General features: G+C 30.7%; 1 protein-coding gene across 1 annotated transcript; it reads right to left on the bottom strand.

Moving 5' to 3' along the window:
• Positions 1 to 275: 275 nt before the first annotated feature.
• Positions 276 to 26788, bottom strand: LOC145321738 (uncharacterized). Its single transcript, XM_080163300.1, has 8 exons — positions 26299 to 26788; positions 25492 to 25677; positions 7866 to 8222; positions 6787 to 7430; positions 6154 to 6657; positions 5533 to 5783; positions 5052 to 5221; positions 276 to 4250 (listed from the first exon to the last, which is right to left on the bottom strand). Exons 2-8 carry the CDS (start codon positions 25628 to 25630, stop codon positions 3622 to 3624), a joined length of 2694 nt encoding a protein of 897 aa, XP_080019426.1. The 5' UTR covers positions 25631 to 25677; positions 26299 to 26788; the 3' UTR covers positions 276 to 3621.

The following is a 26788-nucleotide window of genomic DNA, read 5'->3' as shown; positions in this document are numbered from 1 at the left end:
GTTCAGTGGTCATAAAAAGAGAAGAACAAAAACAAAGTAGGACACAAGAATAGAAGGTGGAAATTCCCGAAACCTTAAAGCATTATAGGTCTTTTGCTGGATGACTGACTGTCCGACAGACAAAGTAAATTATATACTTGGTGCTCTTTAGAAAGAGATATCTACAAAGCATATTCATTATTTAATATAAGATTATGCAACACTTCAATAATTGTAACGTATGAACAGACAAGAGCAAAGTATATATAGCTATAGTAAAAACAAAAACCACAAAATTATTTCATAAAAATATATTTATGCCAATAAAAGAAATACTACTATGACTACTCAGTAATAATTATTGCTAAATGATAATAAAATATTGCTATATTAATATCAACTCTCTACATTTCTAATTATCAATTATGTACAATATTATCGAAGAATCGGCGTTACTTTTCAAGTTTTTAAAACACTACACTACTATAAAACAAGGAAAATTATGTTCATAAGCAGCGCAGCATAAATAAATATTTGTACAGAAAATCCTTGGTCAAGACATAAGGTTTTAAAATATATGTTAAAAAAAAAAAAAAGTTTAAGGTTGGTTTAGATACCTAGTAAAGGGAAGGATAGAGAGAGGATTTGGGGCAAAATCTTAATGGAGTGCCCATTATTATTTAACAGAAAGAATAAAGTGGCTGGCAAGGAGTAAATTTGGATGAGAGGAGATATTTTTAAAAATTTAATCTGTACATCTCAAGTACTGATAGGTACAAATAGACAGATGTCTGCTCGTAAGGATTAATCCATATTATAGAGTAGCTGCGCTACTTAAAATCATCTAATTTAAAAATAAAAACTTGAAGTTATTGCTAAGTAATAAGGCCATATCTTCACTAGATAATCAGTATTAATAATTATTGCTTTTAATACCCATTATATCAACATTATAATTAACTTCGCTGTACAAAATCGTTGCAACATGTTAACATATACAATTAAATTTCATATTTTATAAGATTTATGTCATTATAAGGATTTAATCTTTAGAAAATTAAGTGTAACACAATATATTAATAGAAAATAATGGTCATTTAAAATTTATTATTTGTGATTTCTATTCAAATTTTAGTATTATTTTAAATATCTTGATAAAAATTGTCTCTAATTTTGTGATTAAATTTAAATGACCATAATTTTTGTTATTATTAAATCTAAATACTGGTAATTTATATTAGTAAAAGTGAGCTTTTTAAAGATATTTCAACATAATTTTCTTATAGGATTATTAATTTGCATTCTTCAATAAAAATGCTTTATATGGAAACATACTGGTTTAAGGGCTGAATTTTCAAAATTATATTTCTCAATATAGGTATACAAGATTTTAAAAAGGTATACCTAATTTATCTCATGATTCAAAACATACCCCTTTTAAATTTTTAACTTCATACTGAATTTTAAAACTTAAGTTTTCTAAACTCCTATACTGTTAGAAAAATATTAAATTCATTAACTTTTTTTGAGTTTTTATTTTCAAAGTTCATTCAGAAAAAAAAAATTTTATATACTCAAAATTTCAAAATTTTCTTTAGTTTGATCATAAATGACTGTGTAGTTAATTTGATTGGGATATATTATTTATTTGAGGAACTACTTTTTTTTTAGAGTGTAGAAGAAAAAAATTAGAAATGTGATACAGAGAAAAAGTTTTTAATGGACTGAAACATTCTCCCTCTTTTATTCTAATTTAATTCCTAAACTTATTTAATTTGGTTGAAACTCTGCTGTAGTACTGTCTACAACCATATTCAAATACAAAATATATAGCTCCCCCACTTTTTAAAAAAACATTTAAATTTAAAATTCTAATTTAAGGTAAAACTAATAACTAGCATCTAGGGGCTCTGTATTTGAAGAGATAGATTAGGACAAAAAAGGCAGCCTAAAACTATCTTAAGATATATGTAAAGCTTCCCTAAAATGGAGAAACCCTACTACTTTATGTAATAGGATATCTGTAATTTGTTAGAAGCTTTCAATGTGTTTAATGAGAAAATTGTCATATTTGATTGATAATCCTATAAAAAAAAACTTGTTAAAGATAAGGGTAAAGATTTAATTTTTTGCTTATTTTTTTTTTGCAAAATCTTTGATATCAAATTCAGAAAAATGATTGGCTTGAAAATATTTGAAATCAGCCTTCTTCTCCAGACAAAAAATGCATTTTAATAATTACAGTATTAATTTTTCTACTATATAATATTTAAATCTCACTCAATTTAATTAATTATTGAAAATCACAACCATCAAATTTTAATATTCAACCTTGGGTTTTTATTACAAGTTAAGGAAAGGATGTGCACTTGCATATTTTCTGCATGAGGAGGTGACGAGTAGTAACTGGAAAAAAACGGTTCCATGCTCAAAGTTGGAATGTAGCCCGCTGCAAACAAATGAAAAAAGTATTTTTTTCTAGGTGGCTTTGTAGCGAAATTTGTTAAGAAAAAAATTTAAGGAAAAAAGGGGTTAACCAAATAGGTTATTGCTAAGTAGAAACCTCCTAAACACTGCTTAAAATGTGCATGTGGTTATCCTTCTTTTTAAGTTGTAAAAAATGCTTTTAAGACGGGGTAATTATTGCTTAATAGGATAATTAATATTGCATATTATTGCATAGAAATTTTAATATATAAAGGGTAATTATATTTTATAAGTCTTTAACTATAAAATAAGATATTAAAGAAAAAATATGTAAGAATACAATTTATAAAAAATATTTACATTTTTTTTATTTGCATAGATAGATTTAGTGATGGAAGCTTACATCATAAGCTTTTTAAAATTTATTCATTAAGGAAGGGGGATAATATTGTATAAATCTTGTAATCAAGGTATGGAAGATACTCCATGCCTATACTTACGAGATCTTTGAATTAATCCCCCCTCCCTTTATGTGTAAAAAATACTTATTATTATAATATATATACATACAAGTAAATGGACTTGAAAGGTTCAGTTCAATAATTTCGTTGTAATGAAACCTTATTGCTGCATATTCATAAGTACATAATAAATTTATACAATATATTCAGTGGGGAATTTGAATTTTTACTGTGTATTTAAGCGGAAATTCTACTATTCTTCTTCATTTTATGAAATTGGAGAAAAAAAAATTTATTACAGCAAGATTTTTTATGTTTATAAACGGCTGTGGGGCATTACTTGGCATTAACCCTTGTAATATATCTCAGTCAAGCCGAACTACAACACACTAATCAACTCAAATCCCACACTGAAATAAATACATGGTGGTATTTACTTTATTTTGATAATTCTACCAGGCATAAGCTTAGTATTTTTTTATTCAATAGGGTCAAGTCAATATCATAATAAAGAGTATAAAATATTAAAAATAGCACAATTGCACTTTGGAAATTATAAGGTAACTTCTTCATATATTTCAGAAAGTTATAGATTAAACTTTAAAATTCAAATTGGAATCAATGTTTAATGAAAATCTTGAATTTTTTTGTGATGAACTTTTAAATTTGTTAATTTTCAATATGAAAACTGTCTTTTAGAACTTTTTTTAAACAGGGGGTAGAAATGTTTTAAAGATTTTTTTATATAGTCAGTTTATACTGAAATGAGATGTTGTCTATATGGAAAAACCGGAGTTGGAACATGTATAATATGCTTACTTTTATTGTCACTACTAGTATCACTATTTTCATTGCTTTCATTGGCAGCAGCGTGATTATCATCATTTTGATCTGAATTAGCTTGCTCCGAAGAATCTGTTACTATATCACTTTTTTCATTATCATTTTGAAGACCATCCTGATTATTTTGATACTGATTGAAATGTCTATGATCTATTGTCAATTTATGATATTGTGAATGTTCGCTGTAGGAATCATCACTGTCCTCGCCACACATTTCATCGTCAGGAGACATAGATTCTGCATGGTCAGAGGAGTAGTCTGAGGAAGGCGGAGTGGCGGGAGGCGTATCCATGCCCGACGGCAGGACTCCGCTTCCTGTAGAGCCGCCGCCAGGCGAGGCTTGATCCTTATAGCAGGCGGATTCTAGGTGCTTGTTTAGGTAGGACTTGAGCGCAAATGATTTATTGCATCTGTTACACTTGAATGCCTTGAAAGAAGAGTGGGTTTGCATGTGTGCGCGCAGGTTGGAGCGGTCAGCGAAGGATTTCCCGCAGTGCGCGCATCCGTAAGGCTTGTCTCCGGTGTGACTGCGCAAATGTCCTGAAAATATAAATGATAAATATATAAAAGTAAAAGAAAGTCTGTATGTCTATGTGTGTGTCTGTCTCTAGCTTAAGATCTCTCTGGCCGCTGGACAAAAATACTTCTCCCTTTCAAGTGAGTTCACCCCTGGAAAAAATGTAGTTATTTTAAAAACTATTTCTTTTTATAACTAGATTGGAAAGTTGGGGCTTTTAACCCCCTTTAAAAATTATGAACATAGATTATTAAATCACTAGCGGCTTCGCCCCTAGCCTCTAGGGGCTTTGTCACAAGAGGTGATCAAAAAAAAGTAAGGCAAAATTCTTAAAAGGACCAAGGAAATCTTTAGCAAAAAGTAAAAAAAACCAAGTAAATCTTCAACAACAAAAAAAATAAATAAAAATAAAAAATAGGACCAAGGAAATCTTCAACAAAAAAATGGGGGGGGGGTTGGGGGTGTCCCACCCCCTAAGAAAATAGCCTAAAACCACCATAGGACCAGTAGGTTTATTTCCTGAAGAGAAGAATCCGATCGGTTCAGTGGTTACCGAGATCTTAAGCTTCAGACGGACGGACAGACATCATTCTACTTTGTATTATAGATAGTAATATAATTCTTAGATTCTATAACTGAAGCTATTGTGCTATTCCCCGTGTCTATCATGATCTATGTGTTTGTGTGTGTATGGGGTTGAGGGTTGTACAAGATACCTTTGATTCAGACAAAACCACTTACTAATTTGTGAGTTACAATTTTTTGGCTTATTATTTTTCTAATTTATTGCAGAACAATAATCTAATAATCTATAGTTGATTTACCTTGTAGAAGCCAGGGACGGCTGAAGGCCTTGCCGCAGATATTGCACTTGTGGTTGAGATTATGTGTGAGTATGTGCATGGACAGGGCGGGCATACTCACATACATCTTGTTGCAGATGGGGCACTTCTTCGCGTTTGCCGAGTCAAGGGTTCGATGCGTCTGGCGATGCCTAAAAAACAAAAAAATTGCACAATCGTTATTAAAAAAATAACTCTATTTGAAATATTATCTAGCCCCTAAGTTTATGTTAGATTAGGTTATATAAATTGGGTTATGCATTTGTTTAAAATTTAATTATGCACATAGTAAATATGATGTGCAGCTAAACCTAGCTGAAATAATCATTTTATAAAAATATCATATAAAATTTTGTTTTGTTACATAATATTAACCAAATATGGCCTATGGCCTATGGCATCCCATGGGCCCCTAACCCAGATCTAAACATATTCACGCCAATACAAATGTGCTAAGCAGTACCTGGATAGATTACTACTGGTAGCATAATGTTTCCCACACTCAGAACAAGTATACTTCGCCTTTGTTGGCGGCTGTTCAGCGGCCACCTCTACACCACTGTTGCTGCTGGCCGCCGCTGCCACACCCGTCTTCTTTGACCGGCCGTCACTTGCGAAAAAGGCCTCGTACGTGTATGCTTTGGTTTTACCGCCGTTCATGTGGAAAACTTGAGAATTTTGGTTGGAAGGATTTGGTGACACACTTTGCAGTTCCTTGAATTTGTAAAAAAAATTTAAAATATGAAAAGAAAAAAATGATTAGCCATAATATATAAAAATTTATTAAGGGATATATTTTGCTAGGTTCAGAACATGTAACGTCATGAAACAGATATTTTCAAATGTTAGATATCTGTTATCATGGCATTGCAATCAGACAGATTTTAAACAGACAGGGGTATGGGACAAAGTATCACGATTCTGAAGTTGATTTCTTTCAACTTTCTTACTCCCCAACTCATTTTTATACCCACTCCCTTTCGTTAGATCCAAACAACCATGTTTATCCTGTTTCCAGTTGAATTAAATTGGTAAAACACAGCCACTAGTTACTAAGAAATTGAATTAAAGTTGTTCAATGTACCTGTTTGTGTTTATGAACAGGAGGAATGATGAGAGGACTGGCTGGACGCTTTATACCTCTGCCTGCTGGCGGAGTTGATAAACATGGCAGACTGATACTACAAACTTCTTGGCTTAATTGTCCTTGCTGTATACTTGCCAGTGGTACAGGCTGCAGGCCTTGCAGAGCTGGCTCTACACCTTGTATCAATGGCTGGAGGCCTTGCAAAACTGGTGGAATGCCTTGTAATAATGGCTGAACACCTGCCACACCTTGTGAAGGACTTGATGAAATATTTTGAATACTTGTTGGAATATGCTGAACAGTCTGTGGGATAATTTGTCGTATCTGTGGCTGTACAAGGATTTGACCTGGCACTGGTCCATTCTGTTGGACATGCATTTGGCCTGGCTGGTGAACGGACTGCTGAAGTTGTAGCTGGCCTGCTGGTTGACTTTGGTGATCAATCTGTTGATAAACCTGCTGCTTTGGATCATTTGGACTTGCCATTACTTGACTGACAATCTAAAAAAGAATTTCCTTTAAATTCTCATAATTATAAAACAAAAGTTTTAAAGATTTATAGCAATTTTAGGACAACAGTTAGTTTGTTATTAATGTCTTTTCTCAAAGATTACTAATGAAATTATATACCTGGTAGGTGTGGACAGGTAGTGTTGTGGTAGCATGCTGTGGCTGTTGTATCAAGGAATGTGATGACACAACAACATTATGCTGTTCCTGTTCAATTATATTAGGACCTGAAGTTGCAACATTTTGATGTTGCATTGATGTAGGAACGGCAGAAATAACTTGTTGTTGCAATGTAGATGGGACAACACTAACAACCTGATGATGCTGTGGTTGTTGTATTGCAATAACTTGTTCATTATGTTGTTGAAGAAAGGATGTTGTGTTGAAGGCATTGTGGTGTTGAGGCTGGATAACTGTTGAGCCAGGAGCAGCAACTATCTGGTAGGTATGGAGGGGTAACAACAGCTGTTGAGGCACTCCCTGCACAACTTGTTGTTGTTGTTGTTGGTAAAATATCTGTTGGCCAGTACGGTCAGGTGAACTTAGATCCAATATGGCCTGAGCTGTTCGGATATCCTCCAGGTTTCTGTGCTTCAGTAAGGTTGTCAGGGTTGATGAAGTTGATAAGGCGGTGGCTGCAGTTGTTGTTGAGGTTGTTGCGGTTGATATTGTGTTGCTGTGGCGGGTGTAGTTGTACTCTGTGGGATCCCTGAGACAATAAGGTCTGTATATTGGACCTGACGCCTCCCCTTTAACTGTAGCATCTAAAATAAAATAAAAATATATAAATTTTCTTGTATTATAAAGTAGTAAGTTTTTTTTGTCTGGAGCTAAAGATTTCGGAAATTGCTAAAAATTTATTTGTTGCAGTTTTTCAGGTAAGCTTTATAAATAGCTTGGGGTGGTTCAAGCTGTTTCCTTAACCTCTCCACCCAACCCTATTAAGTTGAGTAGGTAAGTTGAACCTACACTGTCAGTTTTAGAATTTTAAAAAAAAAGCAAAAGGCAATTTTTGGTAAGGCGATGTCACTTGGGAAGGTGTATAGATGTACCCTCCCCCAAAATAGTTATAAACCCCAGAACTCTAAAAATTTTCACTGTAGAATAAAACCATATCGGTTCAGTGGTTAGCGATATCTTTAGTGGTTAGCATCAGACAGACAGACTGTTACTTTTGTAAAGAATATAAAAAAAATCACCTGCTTCTTCATCAACAACAAATTCTTTCTCTTCTCTATTTTCATCCACCACAAACCTTCCCTCCTCCCCATCACTATCCTCCTCCCCTACAACACACGCCTCCACATACTCCTGAGGCTCCTCCTTGATGGAGAAAACCGGTTCCTCCTTGAAGACTGGCGCACCTTCCTTTCCATCCTCATGAAGTAAAGAATCCCGCGAATTTTGTCTTAAAAGACAATTTTGTGTTTCTGGAGAATGATCCTCCTCATTTTGGCGGGAAAGGCTAAAGTTTTCTGGACTCTTCCCGTCCTGATGTTGATGGCGGGAAAAGTTGTTATTTTCTGGACTACGTGACCATCTTTCCTCCTCACATCCTAAACAATAAAAAACTTTATAATAACTAAAATTCTAAATTTTAAGTTTCACTTACCTTAAATTTTCTTGCTAAAAACGAATTAATTAATAGTATGATACTTAAATAAAAGAAAATGAAAAGTACTGTCCTTAATGACTTTTTTTGTATTATGAAAACAATTGAACCTTAAAAATGTCTTTTTAATGCACCAGAATTAAAGTCAATATGCTTAAAACCAACAAAAAATTAAAATAAACCCATTTTCTTACATGTTAAAAAGTTTTCTAAAAAGGTCTTTTTACAATTTTACTTGTTTAAAATTTTCTAAAACTTGTTGGGCTTAGTTTTGTCCCTAATTGTTTTTCATTTTATTGAAGATATAATAATTTATTATCTTAAGATTCATTTTTGTTATAAGAAGCAGTTTTATCTTAAAGCAGTCAATGCATATATTTCCTTTTATAGGTAAAGTAAATATATGATTATTGTATTAGAATAATAATACAATTATTGCAGATAAATATTATTTACAAATTATTCTTTACTTTCTTATTCATATTCTTTTCATTATATCAAGCTTTCTCCTACCCATAATAGATAAATATAATTATAAATCTATCTTATTTTTATCAAAATCTTGTTTACTTTTTAAAGTTTCAAAAAAGGATATCAAATGTTTATTATCGCACTTTGACTTTAGAATGACATTTGATATTTTTATGGAGGACTTAAAATAAACGTTATTTCTCAAGATATAATGAAATGTGTTAGATTATGACTTCTATAGCTAGCAATTGTTTAGAAATAAAAAAGTTGTATATCAAGATTCCTGCCGCTTTTCTCTTTAATATAAATAAATGTATGTATATAAAATATAAATTTTTTTTTGTCTAAAGATCCCTGAAATTGGTTTTCTGAATTGATAATACTTTTCAGGTAAGATTAATAAATATCTTTGGGTTGTATTGTAGCCACCCAACTCCCCCCCCCCTTCCTCTAAAAGCTAGGATCAAGGCAACTAGTATTATACAATAAAGGTTTTGTTAGTCTATATAAAAGCTAGAAGTATATATACACTTTTATCTTTATAGTATAATTGAATAAGAGTCAATATACTGAAAGGTTGCTCAATAGAAGCAACCAATTAAGTTTTCAGCAAATTAACTTAATTCTTAAAATAAACATTATTTCTTATGTATGTTAAATTATAGTGTTGTAATCAAATAAGAATAAAGTAATTTTGACATTGAAATAAACTAAAGTTTTTCTAACTTATTTTTGACAAATTTGTTTTTATAACAGGATAACAAGAATATTTTCTTATATTTTATCAAATAACTTTTTAGCAATTTTAACCAATAAGATTTTAAGAAAAAAAAAATATGTCAGGTTAAGCAATTATGAAAGACATTTTTGGACTGGTATTTTGTTAAAATTCTTATGCAATTCTTTTCAAATTTGTTTTTTTGATTTGTCAGTAATAAATATAGATAACTGTTACATACACTTTGCTAAAGAACGAACAAACATACATAAATTATATAGTGCCCACACAGAGAAAAGTTCCTTCTTTCAAAGTGCATGACGTGAAACATATTCAAAGCAGTATTTTTTTTATATAACATGGTTTAATTTGTAAAACTGCAAATGATAAATATGACCTATTTTTGTCTATTTAAAGATTCCCTTTAAACACCTCCCCCTTTTTATATAAAGATGCTAATTCCCCCCCAACCCCAAGAGGATATAGGCAGTAAAAAAACCCTGCAGGGGGCACAATTTTCTAACACTTCTTTCTCATTTAGTCTTTAAAAAGGATTCAAACTGCATGGACATATATCTTTTTAACTCTTATTTTATACATCTTAATTAGAACTGATGATCTATTTTTATAGAGAAACATATGTATTCCACCAATAAATAGTTAAAAAAATTAAATGTGTTTATACATATAATAATAAAATAAATTATATATTAGTCGCATAAAATCATAGAATTGATGCATCCTATCCTTTGTATATAAGACTAGTAGAAAAGGGATGAGAATCAGTGTTTCATCTACACCACCAAAATTATATTTATGGTAATAACAATTATAGAGTCATTATTTTGAAAAAGACGATGACGTATTCCAACAACTTTGTTTAATAAATAGTGCATTTAGATAAGAAATGGATGATCCCTTCTACTTTGTTTAAATTTTTTTTTGTGGTTGGTGGGGCATTTTTTTCTAAAAAAAGCTTATAATTACCAAATTGACAGAAGTAATTTTCAGCAATAGATTCAGCAGTTACAGAGATCTTTAGATTACGGCAGACGTAAAGACAACGTTCTACTTTGTATCATAGATAAGGGGAAATTTTGCTGCTCTACCAATAATTTGCGTTTAGTTGTTGGTAATTTTGATTTGCGGGCTAGATCGAATACCTGGGAATCTTCTGTTGAGAATACAAAGAAGAAGAGTAGAATTAGGTGGTGTTCAAACCTATCCACAAAATCCATCAGAATCGAGAATAGCAACAAAAATATAAGAAGCTTTTAGCAGAAGCTTTACCAAAAGTTTCAAAAACCACAACCTTATAAAAACATTTTAAAACAACAACAGCGTAAAATTCTGCAATAATGCTTATTTCATTTTTTGCATTTAGCAACTTTCTCGGAATTGATTAACACTTAAAAAGGAAAAAAGAAGCATGCAAAAATAGAACAGTCAAAACTAATTTTGCAATCTGCAAAGAATTATGGCAAAATTTTTGCTTTCATTAAACTGATGTTTCAAAGAACTTTTCTTTTTTAAGCCCAAGATTTTTGCCTTCCCCTTCTGAATTTCTATATTCACATGACTAAGAAAAGAAGAGAAAATATTTCAGGGGGAGGTTTTTTTCTTAACTTTTTGATAACTCACATCCCCGCATTTTAGCTGTCCTTGGCCAATCTAAGCTCACTAGACAAATTGCACATTCCTTAAGGGGAGATAGCATTTATATCCATCCAAATAGAAAAAAGAACAATCTATAGTAATATGTCTATTGTCTCGACACCTGGAAATTATCAGGAATCTCAAGGGATAAGATAATAAATGATTAAAAGATGTACATTACAACATAATAAAGAAAGTTGTCTTCTTAAATAAAAATCATTTGCGGAAAAGTTTGGAGATTGCTTGTTTGTACATTCCAATCAATATTTTTAAAGTCCCAAACATTTTAATCCAAACATATAAGAATGAGAGAGCAAGTTTATAAAATTTTATAATTTATAGTCCGAAGTACCTTTCCCACCCTGGAAAATATAGAACAGGATTAATACCTCTAAATCTTTTAATCAACATCTAGATAACAATACCATACCATATCAAGATATACTTCACATTATCAAAAGATATACAGAAAAAAAGGTCAGTAAGAACCCAGAAGATGGTTAGGACAGGTTTTAGGCTAATTGACAAAGGGAATGTAACCTTCACAGTAATAATCCCCTGAAATTCACCAGTATTCCTCATATCGCTCATAAGAAATACAAATGAACTGTTTTAGTTTTAGAAGATGTTTCTATGCTTATTTTAGGTTTGGTTAATTTAAGCAAAGGTTGGAAGAGCAAAGCAAGGATAATTCCCCATTTGAATAGGTCCCAACAGTGTTAGTGGCTGAAATTAATAATAAGGCGAGAGGGCGTGTGTTTTTTTAGTGGTTATATCTATTGGTAGCACCTAAAACTTGTCAATACATTTCTGTTTTAAAGCTTTACTTTAAGGAATTGCTTCGTCCTTGATAAAATTAAAGTTGTATAAAATTGAGATTACATCCAAGTTAGTTCGTACTCAAATTTATGTAAATTATATGTAAAAGAAGCATTCAAAATCATCTCGTTAGAACATTTTAGAAAATTCAATTTTAATTGGATTAAGCCTGTGAGGTTTCCATCAAAGATACAGGAGTGATCTTAATTTCAAGTTGAAAGGTTCTAATTTTGATGTTTGATTGAACTGTCTGTTTGTCGTTAATGCATAATTTTTAGTTTATCCGTTAAGATCTCGCTTACGACTGAAACAATTTCTCTAACTAAGGAAGACTTTATTAAGGTTCTTTTTCATCTCCTTAGTCTAAAATTTGAAATACCCTTTGAGACTAAAGGCGAATCAGCTAGTATGTTAAATAATAGTTATTTCTTTCATCGTATTATAAACAGCTTTCCGCGGATATAGAATGTACAATTATAAAATTAAAACCAGTTTTTTAGCCCCAAGGTGCCAAGGCTTAGAATGTGGAATAAAGAATTTGTAAATGTTGACAAAGTATGCCAGGAATCTGGATTAAATCCTATAAGCTACCATACACTAAACAACACCCCCCACCCCCAACCAAATGGTAGTTTTTCTAAACCAGGGTAAAACTTAGGAAATTGTCTTAATGTCATGCTTGGCTTATGCAATGACCCTTTGCCAAACTTAACATAAGCTTATAAATCCTAGCAAATTAATCTATGACTTACTTTTCCTTATATTCATATTTTCTATTCAAATATAATAATGAAGAGTTGGGGTTTTCTTTGCTTCACTGGGTGCATGAAGGGCTCACAAATTATTTTCTCTCACAGCTCTGGGACAAAATGGTACTGGTATTATATTTATGTTTATCTACATAAAATATACAAACTAATAAGAATATAGACATAGGGTTTCCTACATACATTAATGCAAATGTCTATTGTCTATTCTGTAGAAAATTGTAATCTTAAGTTAATATTCTTAATTTGTGGACTACAATTCTTTTAATTTTAAATGTAACAGTGAATGAAATAAATTTAAATGTAACTTTCTCTTATAATTTTCAAAATTTACTGAAATCATTTTAAACCTTCTCAATGTTTCATTCCTTACCTTTGATATTCATCATAACTGTACTTGGTTAAAAAAAATTATGGTCTAATAATCTTCTTTAATTATTTATCCACCTATCTCATATCTAATGTTGTGTCCCAAACATTGCTGAAAAGAATAATGAAGAAATGCTTTTAGTTATGGACAAGAATTTATAATTATGTACACACATTGTATCATACTTAAAATACAATTATCATGTTTCTAAGTACAATTATTAAACCATGCGGAATGGCTAGGTTAATGTGAGTTCTGCATAGGTCTTTTATGAACATTTTGACAATTTTAAGCTACCAAGAAAGTAAAGTGAAAAAGGCCTGTCTAATTATCCAATTGTCTGTCTAGATGAAGCTTAAGATATTGCTGACATCCACTGAAGAAAATTGGCTCTAATTTTTAGTGAATACCCCTATTGGTCATACTATGGTTTGGGGCTATTTCTTGTGGGTGGCCCACCCCCTTCACTTAAAAATATGAAAGGTAGTGCATAAAATAACAAATATGTATTGCAGTGCAGAGATTACGGCAAAAGGTGTCTGGTTTTGTATTGATCCTTTGATGGTTTTAGGCCATTTTGATTGCTTCATGAGTCAAAATCTATATTGGATTGAGTTGTCACATGAGAAAGATGAATGTAAAAATTTCACTAGTTACTTAGTTATGTTGCAGATCTATACAGATTATCCATTTAGTGGGAAAAAGGAACTGGGTAGGTAAGAGTAAAAACAGGTCTAAAAATAAAATAGATTTCATTGCGACAAAGTATTAATCTTCACATATCCATTTCTTCTGCCTCCCCTGCTGTATGAGAAAAACAACTGGGAATGATAAATTAAAGATGTTTGCAGGAGTACTCAAGTAATTTTTGTCAGTGAAGCAACTCTATAAGTGACTTCGTCTGTCTGTATTGTACTTTTATGTGTCTAAATGAAATTTTTTCTATTTTTCTCTATCTATCTTCCTTGTGTCCCCCCTTTCTCTATATATTTCTTTTCCATTTCTCCAATGTTCTATTTTTCATACTAGTGGCAACGCCCCTAGAGACCCTACCACTTTAAATTGTAGATTTAAAAAGAAATATCCGTTCAGTGGTTAGCGAGAGCCATCGGTACAGACAGACAGATATCCTGTATATATAAGATATAAGAATTATCTAATTTTTAGCTTATCAAAAGCTTCTATTAGATTATTCACCCTTGTTTCTATAAAAATGATCTATTATGATAGAAAAGGAAATCTAGAAATGATGTTTTGTCATTTGTGTAACAGATCATTTCATTAATTTTGTTTCTACTTTTTCTTTATATTATTGTATTTATTGCATTTAGCAATTCACAATCAGCAAAAAAATAAAAATAAATTTTAAAATATAAAAGCATAAATAACTTAATTTAATTTCTAAACCAGCCATGCCTAGAAAGAAAGAGGACAATGAACTGAATATTATACTAGTCCCTAACGTTTTATAATAACATTTTCTTATTGGTTTGCTCAATAACTTTGGGGACTTAAGTTAATTTTGATGGGTTGATTCATTAAGTTAGATATTCAAACGTTTCAACCACTAATTTTGATATATAGAAGGGGTGATTAGTGTATCATCATTTGTGATGTACATCTATTTGTTGACCATTGTCTTATCCCTTTAGATCCCTGAGCCATGCCACTATAAATATTAAGAGTTTAACTTTTCTATGCAAAGTTATTTGATTTTCATGTTAGAAAAGAATAAAAAGTTTCAACACATACTGTGTTAAATTCTGTATCATGGAATGAAAGTAAATTAAAACCTATTTTATTGAGGAGAACGTCAGGCTGACGTAAACCATAACAAACAGTTAGTCAAAATAAGACTAGGTTTATTTTTAAAATATTAATTTATCATTATATGTTGAGACTTTTTGTTTATAAACATTGAAAATGAATAATTTAGCTACTCTATAGTAGAATTTATCTGTATTTCTATCTTTCTTGCTCAACTTAAATTGTTTGTGTAAGACTTATATCTACATAATATGAATTGAGATATTCAACTGTATTACTGCTAGTAATAAATCATCTCAACTTTTTTTGTTGCGAAATTTGGATATAATCATCCTTGTTTAAAAATTAAAATTTAAGCGTCCACCCTGTCACACTTTTATGAATATTTGATGCGGCTTCTGAGGTTTTGAAATTGTTTCACCGTACACACTCTAAATGTTTATTAAAGTAATACAACACTCAATAAAATATACATTTAAAAGAACAATATGTTAATAAGTAGCGTAGCTATAAAATTTAAAAGAAATAATGTTAAATTGTCAACTTTTGACAAAAAAAATTATAAATGTATAAATACAACGTTGGACTGCTTATTACACACAAGTCCCCAAAGTTTTATAATACATTTTTCTTATTCGTTGGCCTAACAACATTGGGGACTTTTAACGAATTTTGATTGGTTGGTTTATTAAATTGTGTGTCCATACGTTTCAACCACTAATTGTAATCTACAGTAGTGTTAATTTTGTATATCTTCATTGGGGATTTACATTAATTTATTGGCCCCAAAAAATTATTATTACAGGTTGTGAGAGATGTACTTTGTAAAACAATTCATAGATATTCAGTTATAGAGTAACTATGCTGCTAAAAAGCAAGGTATTTAGTAATGAAAATGTGAAATATAATTAATATTTGTTTCGAGTGCAAGGAAAACGAAGACCATAGGAATTAAAAATGATATTGTCCTCCTAAGTTTATAAACTCGTTCTTTTATTCTTTAGTATCAAATAGTATCTTTCCAACTCTAAGGGATATTTTTGTTTACCACAATTAAGTGGTGCATTTATTTATCATCCGTTGCCCTATCCCCTAAGATCCATGGTGATATGGGAATGCTAATTGTTGAGTGGGTTGTATGGTTGTGTGTTCGGAATTTTTATGACATGGCACAGTCTACAACTAATTATGGAATGGAACATTAACAATTATTTATATTTATTTCTTCACTTTATACCAATAAAAGACAAACATTAACAAATTTATAAAAATAATAATAAAGCCATTATAGTCAATTTCTTACTTAAAAGAAATGTACTGTAGATTTCAAACAATTGGTTAGGTTATTTTTGTTTTTGCAGAGCTATTTTTGAAATCCCTTACTATATATATAATTTCTTTTTTTATGGTTAAGAAACAGTTTCTATAGCGTAACTGAAGCATATTCTAAAAATATTTAATTGTTTTTCTCGTATTCATTCGAATCCGGTGGATAGGAACCACGGGGCTAAAAAAACTGGTTTTAATCTTATGATTGTACATTTTTATATTCGTAGAAAGCCGTTTATAATACAATGCTAGACATAGTTTTTTCGTATGGATGAGAACCGGTTCCTATCCACCGGATTCGAATGAATACGAGAATAGTTATTTCTCGTATCGTATTATAAACGGCTTTCCGCGGATATAGAATGTACAATTATAAGATTAAAACTAGTTTTTTAGCCCCGTGGTGCCGAAGGCACCGGCTAAAAAAACTAGTTTTAATCTTATGATTGTACATTTCTATATTCGTAGAAAACTGGATATAATACAATGCTAGACATAGTTTTTTCGTATGGATGAGAACCGGTTCCTATCCACCGGATTCGAATGAATACGAGAATAGTTATTTCTCGCATCGTATTATAAACGGCTTTCCGCGGATATAGAAAGTACAATTATGAGATTAAAACTAGTTTTTTTAGCCCCGAGGTGCCGAAGGCACTGGCTAAAAAAACTGGTTTTAATATTATGATTGTACATTTCTATATTCGTAGAAAGCTGGATATAATACGATGCTAGACATAGTTTTTTCGTATGGATGAGAACCGGTTCCTATCCACCGGATTCGAATAAATACGAGAATAGTTATTTCTCGTATCGTATTATAAACGGCTTTCCGCGGATATAGAATGTACAATTATAAGATTAAAACTAGTTTTTTTAGCCCCGTGGTTCCTATCCACCGGATTCGAATGAATACGAGAAAAACAATTAAATATTTTTAGAATATGCTTCAGTTACGCTATAGAAACTGTTTCTTAACCATAAAAAAAGAAATTATATATATAGTAAGGGATTTCAAAAATAGCTCTGCAAAAACAAAAATAACCTAACCAATTGTTTGAAATCTACAGTACATTTCTTTTAAGTAAGAAATTGACTATAATGGCTTTATTATTATTTTTATAAATTTGTTAATGTTTGTCTTTTATTGGTATAAAGTGAAGAAATAAATATAAATAATTGTTAATGTTCCATTCCATAATTAGTTGTAGACTGTGCCATGTCATAAAAATTCCGAACACACAACCATACAACCCACTCAACAATTAGCATTCCCATATCACCATGGATCTTAGGGGATAGGGCAACGGATGATAAATAAATGCACCACTTAATTGTGGTAAACAAAAATATCCCTTAGAGTTGGAAAGATACTATTTGATACTAAAGAATAAAAGAACGAGTTTATAAACTTAGGAGGACAATATCATTTTTAATTCCTATGGTCTTCGTTTTCCTTGCACTCGAAACAAATATTAATTATATTTCACATTTTCATTACTAAATACCTTGCTTTTTAGCAGCATAGTTACTCTATAACTGAATATCTATGAATTGTTTTACAAAGTACATCTCTCACAACCTGTAATAATAATTTTTTTGGGGCCAATAAATTAATGTAAATCCCCAATGAAGATATACAAAATTAACACTACTGTAGATTACAATTAGTGGTTGAAACGTATGGACACACAATTTAATAAACCAACCAATCAAAATTCGTTAAAAGTCCCCAATGTTGTTAGGCCAACGAATAAGAAAAATGTATTATAAAACTTTGGGGACTTGTGTGTAATAAGCAGTCCAACGTTGTATTTATACATTTATAATTTTTTTTGTCAAAAGTTGACAATTTAACATTATTTCTTTTAAATTTTATAGCTACGCTACTTATTAACATATTGTTCTTTTAAATGTATATTTTATTGAGTGTTGTATTACTTTAATAAACATTTAGAGTGTGTACGGTGAAACAATTTCAAAACCTCAGAAGCCGCATCAAATATTCATAAAAGTGTGACAGGGTGGACGCTTAAATTTTAATTTTTAAACAAGGATGATTATATCCAAATTTCGCAACAAAAAAAGTTGAGATGATTTATTACTAGCAGTAATACAGTTGAATATCTCAATTCATATTATGTAGATATAAGTCTTACACAAACAATTTAAGTTGAGCAAGAAAGATAGAAATACAGATAAATTCTACTATAGAGTAGCTAAATTATTCATTTTCAATGTTTATAAACAAAAAGTCTCAACATATAATGATAAATTAATATTTTAAAAATAAACCTAGTCTTATTTTGACTAACTGTTTGTTATGGTTTACGTCAGCCTGACGTTCTCCTCAATAAAATAGGTTTTAATTTACTTTCATTCCATGATACAGAATTTAACACAGTATGTGTTGAAACTTTTTATTCTTTTCTAACATGAAAATCAAATAACTTTGCATAGAAAAGTTAAACTCTTAATATTTATAGTGGCATGGCTCAGGGATCTAAAGGGATAAGACAATGGTCAACAAATAGATGTACATCACAAATGATGATACACTAATCACCCCTTCTATATATCAAAATTAGTGGTTGAAACGTTTGAATATCTAACTTAATGAATCAACCCATCAAAATTAACTTAAGTCCCCAAAGTTATTGAGCAAACCAATAAGAAAATGTTATTATAAAACGTTAGGGACTAGTATAATATTCAGTTCATTGTCCTCTTTCTTTCTAGGCATGGCTGGTTTAGAAATTAAATTAAGTTATTTATGCTTTTATATTTTAAAATTTATTTTTATTTTTTTGCTGATTGTGAATTGCTAAATGCAATAAATACAATAATATAAAGAAAAAGTAGAAACAAAATTAATGAAATGATCTGTTACACAAATGACAAAACATCATTTCTAGATTTCCTTTTCTATCATAATAGATCATTTTTATAGAAACAAGGGTGAATAATCTAATAGAAGCTTTTGATAAGCTAAAAATTAGATAATTCTTATATCTTATATATACAGGATATCTGTCTGTCTGTACCGATGGCTCTCGCTAACCACTGAACGGATATTTCTTTTTAAATCTACAATTTAAAGTGGTAGGGTCTCTAGGGGCGTTGCCACTAGTATGAAAAATAGAACATTGGAGAAATGGAAAAGAAATATATAGAGAAAGGGGGGACACAAGGAAGATAGATAGAGAAAAATAGAAAAAATTTCATTTAGACACATAAAAGTACAATACAGACAGACGAAGTCACTTATAGAGTTGCTTCACTGACAAAAATTACTTGAGTACTCCTGCAAACATCTTTAATTTATCATTCCCAGTTGTTTTTCTCATACAGCAGGGGAGGCAGAAGAAATGGATATGTGAAGATTAATACTTTGTCGCAATGAAATCTATTTTATTTTTAGACCTGTTTTTACTCTTACCTACCCAGTTCCTTTTTCCCACTAAATGGATAATCTGTATAGATCTGCAACATAACTAAGTAACTAGTGAAATTTTTACATTCATCTTTCTCATGTGACAACTCAATCCAATATAGATTTTGACTCATGAAGCAATCAAAATGGCCTAAAACCATCAAAGGATCAATACAAAACCAGACACCTTTTGCCGTAATCTCTGCACTGCAATACATATTTGTTATTTTATGCACTACCTTTCATATTTTTAAGTGAAGGGGGTGGGCCACCCACAAGAAATAGCCCCAAACCATAGTATGACCAATAGGGGTATTCACTAAAAATTAGAGCCAATTTTCTTCAGTGGATGTCAGCAATATCTTAAGCTTCATCTAGACAGACAATTGGATAATTAGACAGGCCTTTTTCACTTTACTTTCTTGGTAGCTTAAAATTGTCAAAATGTTCATAAAAGACCTATGCAGAACTCACATTAACCTAGCCATTCCGCATGGTTTAATAATTGTACTTAGAAACATGATAATTGTATTTTAAGTATGATACAATGTGTGTACATAATTATAAATTCTTGTCCATAACTAAAAGCATTTCTTCATTATTCTTTTCAGCAATGTTTGGGACACAACATTAGATATGAGATAGGTGGATAAATAATTAAAGAAGATTATTAGACCATAATTTTTTTTAACCAAGTACAGTTATGATGAATATCAAAGGTAAGGAATGAAACATTGAGAAGGTTTAAAATGATTTCAGTAAATTTTGAAAATTATAAGAGAAAGTTACATTTAAATTTATTTCATTCACTGTTACATTTAAAATTAAAAGAATTGTAGTCCACAAATTAAGAATATTAACTTAAGATTACAATTTTCTACAGAATAGACAATAGACATTTGCATTAATGTATGTAGGAAACCCTATGTCTATATTCTTATTAGTTTGTATATTTTATGTAGATAAACATAAATATAATACCAGTACCATTTTGTCCCAGAGCTGTGAGAGAAAATAATTTGTGAGCCCTTCATGCACCCAGTGAAGCAAAGAAAACCCCAACTCTTCATTATTATATTTGAATAGAAAATATGAATATAAGGAAAAGTAAGTCATAGATTAATTTGCTAGGATTTATAAGCTTATGTTAAGTTTGGCAAAGGGTCATTGCATAAGCCAAGCATGACATTAAGACAATTTCCTAAGTTTTACCCTGGTTTAGAAAAACTACCATTTGGTTGGGGGTGGGGGGTGTTGTTTAGTGTATGGTAGCTTATAGGATTTAATCCAGATTCCTGGCATACTTTGTCAACATTTACAAATTCTTTATTCCACATTCTAAGCAAAGATTGCATAATAGAATAATTCTATTTACAGCATAACAATTTTATTCTTTTAATCTTTTCAGTAAGGGTAAATATAAACTAAACCTTAAAAATGATATGAAGATTAATAACAAGGACAATTATATCAATAAGGAAGCAGCAATAATAAGCCAATAATACTTAAAGATGAATAAAACATTATTTGTATGCTAAAAGTTTTTGCAAAATTAAATAAAAAATAGACATTTTTCTTGGGTATTACAACAATCTGCATTTTAATCTGCTTTTATTTAGAGCAGTTATAGAATAAAATATGATTAATGGGGCATGCTTTGGTTGTAGAAAAGGTATGATTCCAAAAATGAATACCTAATATAGTATGATAAAAAAATGTTTCATATTTATAAGATTTGGAGAGAAAATAAAAGCAAACATTAAAAGAGGAACACAGATAGATAGATACATTAAGATATTCATTAAGATAGAGGGAGAGGGAATTAAATAGATAGATACATAGAAGGAGAGAAAATTACTGTTAGTGAAAAAAAGATATTCTTAAAAGAGCAAGCTTTTGCAGTTGATTGCTAATTTTTCCTTTGTCTGAAGATAGACAGGCAAAGAGAATGATAGATAGATAAATGGATAAATTGATAGTGAAAGAAGTAGAGAGATGATCTGAAGGTTAAAGAGAGAGGAGATGAGGTAGGTAGATAAGAAGAGAAACCAGATAGATAGATAGAAATGAGAGGAGGTATTGCTAGCAGACAATTGTATTAATCACCTTGGCCCAGAAGTAAATAATTAAAAGCATTAAGGTAAGTACTACATAGTACCAGATAACAGGAGGGGAGATTAAGAATTCTGCTAAATCTTGGTGATATTAATACATTTCCAGAAAAAATAGCTATGACTTCATGGTAGATAGATGTTTCTGAAAGCAACGATTAATGTTGGTCATAAAGTCAAGTAAATATTAAAACATAATCTCTTAAAACATCAGGTTTTTGCAATTTTTCTTTTATGCCTTTAAGTATTAATACAGAAAAATACAGAATAGTTTGTCAGCCTTTATAAGGACTTCTAAGGGGGAGTGGTGATATTTTTATATTGGGGCGATCTCTCATTTTTTAGCTTTAAAAAAAATTAAATTTTTACTAAATTTTGATTGGGTTGTACAAACCTCCAGTATGAACTTTCTAACCAACGATTTTGTTTATCATAATTGAGGGTACATTAATATATCTTATCCCTTAAAATCCCTGGTTATTTTTAGCTTGACAACTTTTTTTTCGGTATCCACCCTGTATCTTAAATTGTCAAATAAGAGGAAATGGAAGTTAGAAAATAGAAAGGAAGGGATATTTCAATTTAAAGAATATTTTAAATTTTGTTCAAATTTTGTGCTCTAGTGCACTTAATCATCAAAAGGTTTGAAATTAATTGTAAGTTAGACTTTACAATAGCATTTGACATACAGAACTTTAATTCTGTTAAATGTACATAGATATAAAGTAAAGAGTCCGCTGGTTGTCAAGGAGGTGTCGAGTTCAAGTGTGTCACACTAGTGAAGATGAAATTTGTGTATGCTGCTGTTATGTCAAGCAAGTGACATCAATAGCAAGAAGAATATTAGCTGGCCTACCATTATAAAATGTGCTGAAATGGGTTGTTTGTTAGATAAGACTACTGATATAAAGCTTGAATTCGAAGATTTTTTTGAGATAAATAAGAGGCAAGTAAACATATTCAGACTGAATGGATATATTGAACAATGAGTGTGTATGTGTATGTTTGTGTGTGAGAGAATGCTTGCTGTTCCTAACCAAAATGTTACAAGGGATTTAGGAAATACTCTTGATGCACACAATAGATGCCCTATAATTACAGTTTCTTCTTTGTACTTTTTATACTTTGTAATAAGGACAGATTTGTCCAAAAATATCATACAATAGATGCCTTATCAATAGAGTTTCATTTTAGTACTTTTTACACTATGTAACAAGGATAAGTTTGTTCAAAAGCAGCTTATACCAACAACGAAATAATTTTTTTTAAAATCACAAAACCTATTTGTGGTTTTCAGCTGTCGTTGGGGGGCAACACATAGTTCAAATAATGACCTTTTTAACTGCCCCCTCTCCCCCCCCCCCCAAATATTATTTTAAATTTATTTCGCTTGTTGGATATACATTATAACTGGTGCAAAAGCAGCATTAGAAACTAAACTTTGAAAATTTTTGTCTTTATTCTGAAGCATATTAAACCTGATTAATGCCTCAAGGATGATCATTTCAGCAATATTTCAATGATTAAGTAATTTTAAAGTCATCTGATTTTAAAGTCATAAGCTGCAGACAATCAACTGTTTTTTTGCGACAATTTTATCTTGTCCTAAGTTCTATCTTGCAAAGTAATCATTTGCGCTTGTTATATGCAAAATATAGGCTTGACACTGTTTGAAAATAGTCTGAATATAGTAATTGAATATTATTATCCTTTTTAAAGAATTTAGATATCAATGTTTTAATTTGGGCAACATATCTGCTTGAATAACAGACAAAATAGCTCTTTTCGTTATACTGATATGATTATGGAGACCATAATTACTTTTGTCGCAATTTGTAAAAAAATAACATTGTATGTTATGTAATTAAAATAATTCTAAGATAATTTATAAGAGCAGCTTCGTTCTTGGTCTGCTTTGTAATGCAGTACAACTTAGGAAATGTAAAGAAGTTTATCTATCTTCTTTACAACAACAACAGAACAACTTAACCCCACTCTCTCTCTCTCTCTCTCTCTCTCTCTCTCTCTCTCTCTCTCTCTCTTCTCTCTCTCTCTCTCTCTCTCTCTCTCTCTCTCTCTCTCTCTCTCTCTCTTTCCCTCTCTCTCATTCTCATTCTTTTGAAAATGGTATTATTTCATTACAATTTAGATTAAGACCAGAATTATAATGAATTTGAACTCATAGCATTATGGTTTAAACAATGCTTTTAGTTTATAAATATAATTTACAAAATAAGTTAACATTTTTCTGTTTAATTTTAATTCCTTTTAACAATTGAAATGTTTTTTGACTGCTTTTTATAGAAAAATTGATTCTTTTAAATTCTTGTAATATTAAACGATTTTTATTTAATAGAATTATTTGCTCCTAGTTTTCCGCCAGTTAAAATGACTAATATTTGGGGAAAATATATAGTGGTAAAAAATAAAAGTATTTCTTATTTATAAGGCGAAAAAATGGAAGCAATTCAATTGTTTCTCAGATGAAATATAAATACAAAAAAAAATATTTAGTGACATAAAGATAAGATAATCTGACTAAAAACAAAAAACGCATGCAACTAAAAGAGATAAATCATGCATCTATTACTAAAAAGGCAAAACAGAATTTTTTTTCAATTAAAAAAAAGAGATTTTAAAAAAGATTTATTAATATAAAATCTGTTTTACCCTTTAACCCTACATTAAGTCAAAACATAAATATTATGAATATTGCACTCACAAAAGTGCAAAGGTATTTAAAAATTGATTTTAATTTATTCCTTTAAAGTAATAAATAATTTCAAATACTTAACCCTAGCTTTCATGGTATTCATTTTAAATTTTATTTTCTGCTGTACTATTGATTTTTTATGAAATCCTCAGAATAAATATAAATAAATAGAAGCAAACATTAAATACTGGTATACTGTTTGATTTTGTGGAGATAAATGAAAAGCAATATATTTCCCCCCTAGTAAATATACAAGAAATACATACATACATATTTGTATATAAGATTGGCAAACAAAATAGCCATCCAAAACTTGCAACTGTAAAAAATTTTGAAGAAAAATATTTTTATTCAATATAGGTTAGCAGCTTTTTTACTTGGTAAAAACCTATTTGGTCTCTACTTTTTGTACTAGTGAAATCATTATCAAAATAAAATACATTATTTTGCTTTATTTTATGCTAAATGGTTGTCTAGAAGAAATATAAGACCAAAAAGATGAAAATCAAATATTTTTTCCTCAAATTTTTTTTTGCAGTGTTATTCATTATCCTATGTTGCTACTTGTGTTGTATACTTCCCTCCTTCGTGGAGTGTCTTTACATCATTCATCCACCATATGCAAGGATACAGGGAGGGGTGAATGGACTTACAAATGTCTTTTTAAATTGACCATTGGAATTTTGCAATTCATACAGCATTCCTGAAGTAATAATTTGCCTCCAACTTTCCAATTGAAAATTAAATTTATGTTTATTTATTATTTATTTTATCTTTGTTTAGAACAATAACAGCATAATCTTCCTTTTATAAGACCCCCAAACACTAAAAAAAAGTATTTAAATTTGTCAGGATTGTTTAGTGGTATATCTTTTACATTTATAAAAAGAAAGGATCAGTTCGATGAATAGTACCAATATTTCTTGTATGTTTGACTGGAGGTAATGTCAAAGGCAAATTATTTTTTTCAATGAAATATAAAATAAACTAATTGGAAATTCGTAGTCCATTTACCCCTCCCTGTGCTCCCTGGATGCATCCCTCTCCAGGTTTAATTACCTGAGTCAACATCTGAACAAATATTCGTGTGTTGAACAGTGGCGGGGGGAGCTGCCAGGTATGCCTGCTCGCTGCAGGACTCCCTGGAGCACCCGGAGGACGGGCTCTTCACTTTCTTGGCCATGAAGCATCGTGGCATACTGTGCTAGCTGGGCTAGTGGACCGTTACCAGGGGATTTTTCTGGCCTACAGATAAAGTTGCGGTGATCGGGGTTGTCACGTGTCCTCCTGTTGATATATATTTATGCTAAAGTTCTTGTATGCTTGTAAAGAATATCAATTTTGATTGAAATGCCAACAGGCGAACACGTTTACAGTTAATACAAACATACACATAGGCCAATGTTGATCATATAGAAGCTGTGCAACATATGATCAAACATGGAACAAATATTTGGGGATATGATATTAAGATTCATATAGATAGAGGGTGGTTCAGTATGGGCAGGTTAAATAAATACAATTAGCATTCCACATCTAACACTCATCTCATATCAAATAAAATAAAGTAAATGATATATTGGTGCTGAATAGTTGGGCAATAACAAGGTCTTCTTTCTTACCACAGATTTAATTGTTCTTGTTTAAGCCACAATTTTTTTATATAATTTTTTTCTAGTCTAGTGCCCAACTTTGATGCCAAAATATTTTAGCCAAACTAAACTTTCCAATTTATTATAGTATAGACATTTATACACATCGAACATCAATATTAAGACAAACTAGGTTCACATTTAAGGCTTTTAATATAATTATTGTATTACGATTTTTTTTATTAATTTTTGTATCTATGATATTATCACTCACTTGTTTGTTAGCATGTCACTCATGCTTTTATAGTTCACATGGTTGGCTTCATCTGGTGCAGCTACTCATTCTCTTCATTTTTCTGTACTGTCAGCTGGTTGGTACTGCAGCTCAGCTGTTGATCCAACACTATCCAGCAACAGTGAGCTCAGCTGTTTTACAAATGGCAAGGTATAATCTGATGCATACAGCTAAATTTCAGCTGCCTGGCACACTATCAGACAAACTAATGTTCAAGTTTTGAAGATATGGTAGTGTATGTGTGTGTGTGTGTGTATGGGAAGGGTATATAGTAGTGTGGGTAGGTGCTTATCGACAATATATATCTCACTCTACATATATATATATAATTCATATATGTATATATAAGCTCACTCTTTAACTTTCTCACATTGTAAAGCCTTGGCTTGTTTCTAAACTTATCTCTGTGTATATGTATGTATGTGTGTGTGAATGCAAGTGGTTTAAATGGTTGATCCGTGGATGGTTG

The sequence above is a fragment of the Acartia tonsa genome, chromosome 6, assembly GCF_053477335.1.
Source record: "Acartia tonsa isolate MP-2025a chromosome 6, ASM5347733v1, whole genome shotgun sequence".
NCBI lineage: Eukaryota > Metazoa > Arthropoda > Copepoda > Calanoida > Acartiidae > Acartia > Acartia tonsa.
The sequence above is the reverse complement of the archived record's forward strand: the minus strand, read 5'-3'. Positions and strand labels throughout refer to the sequence as shown.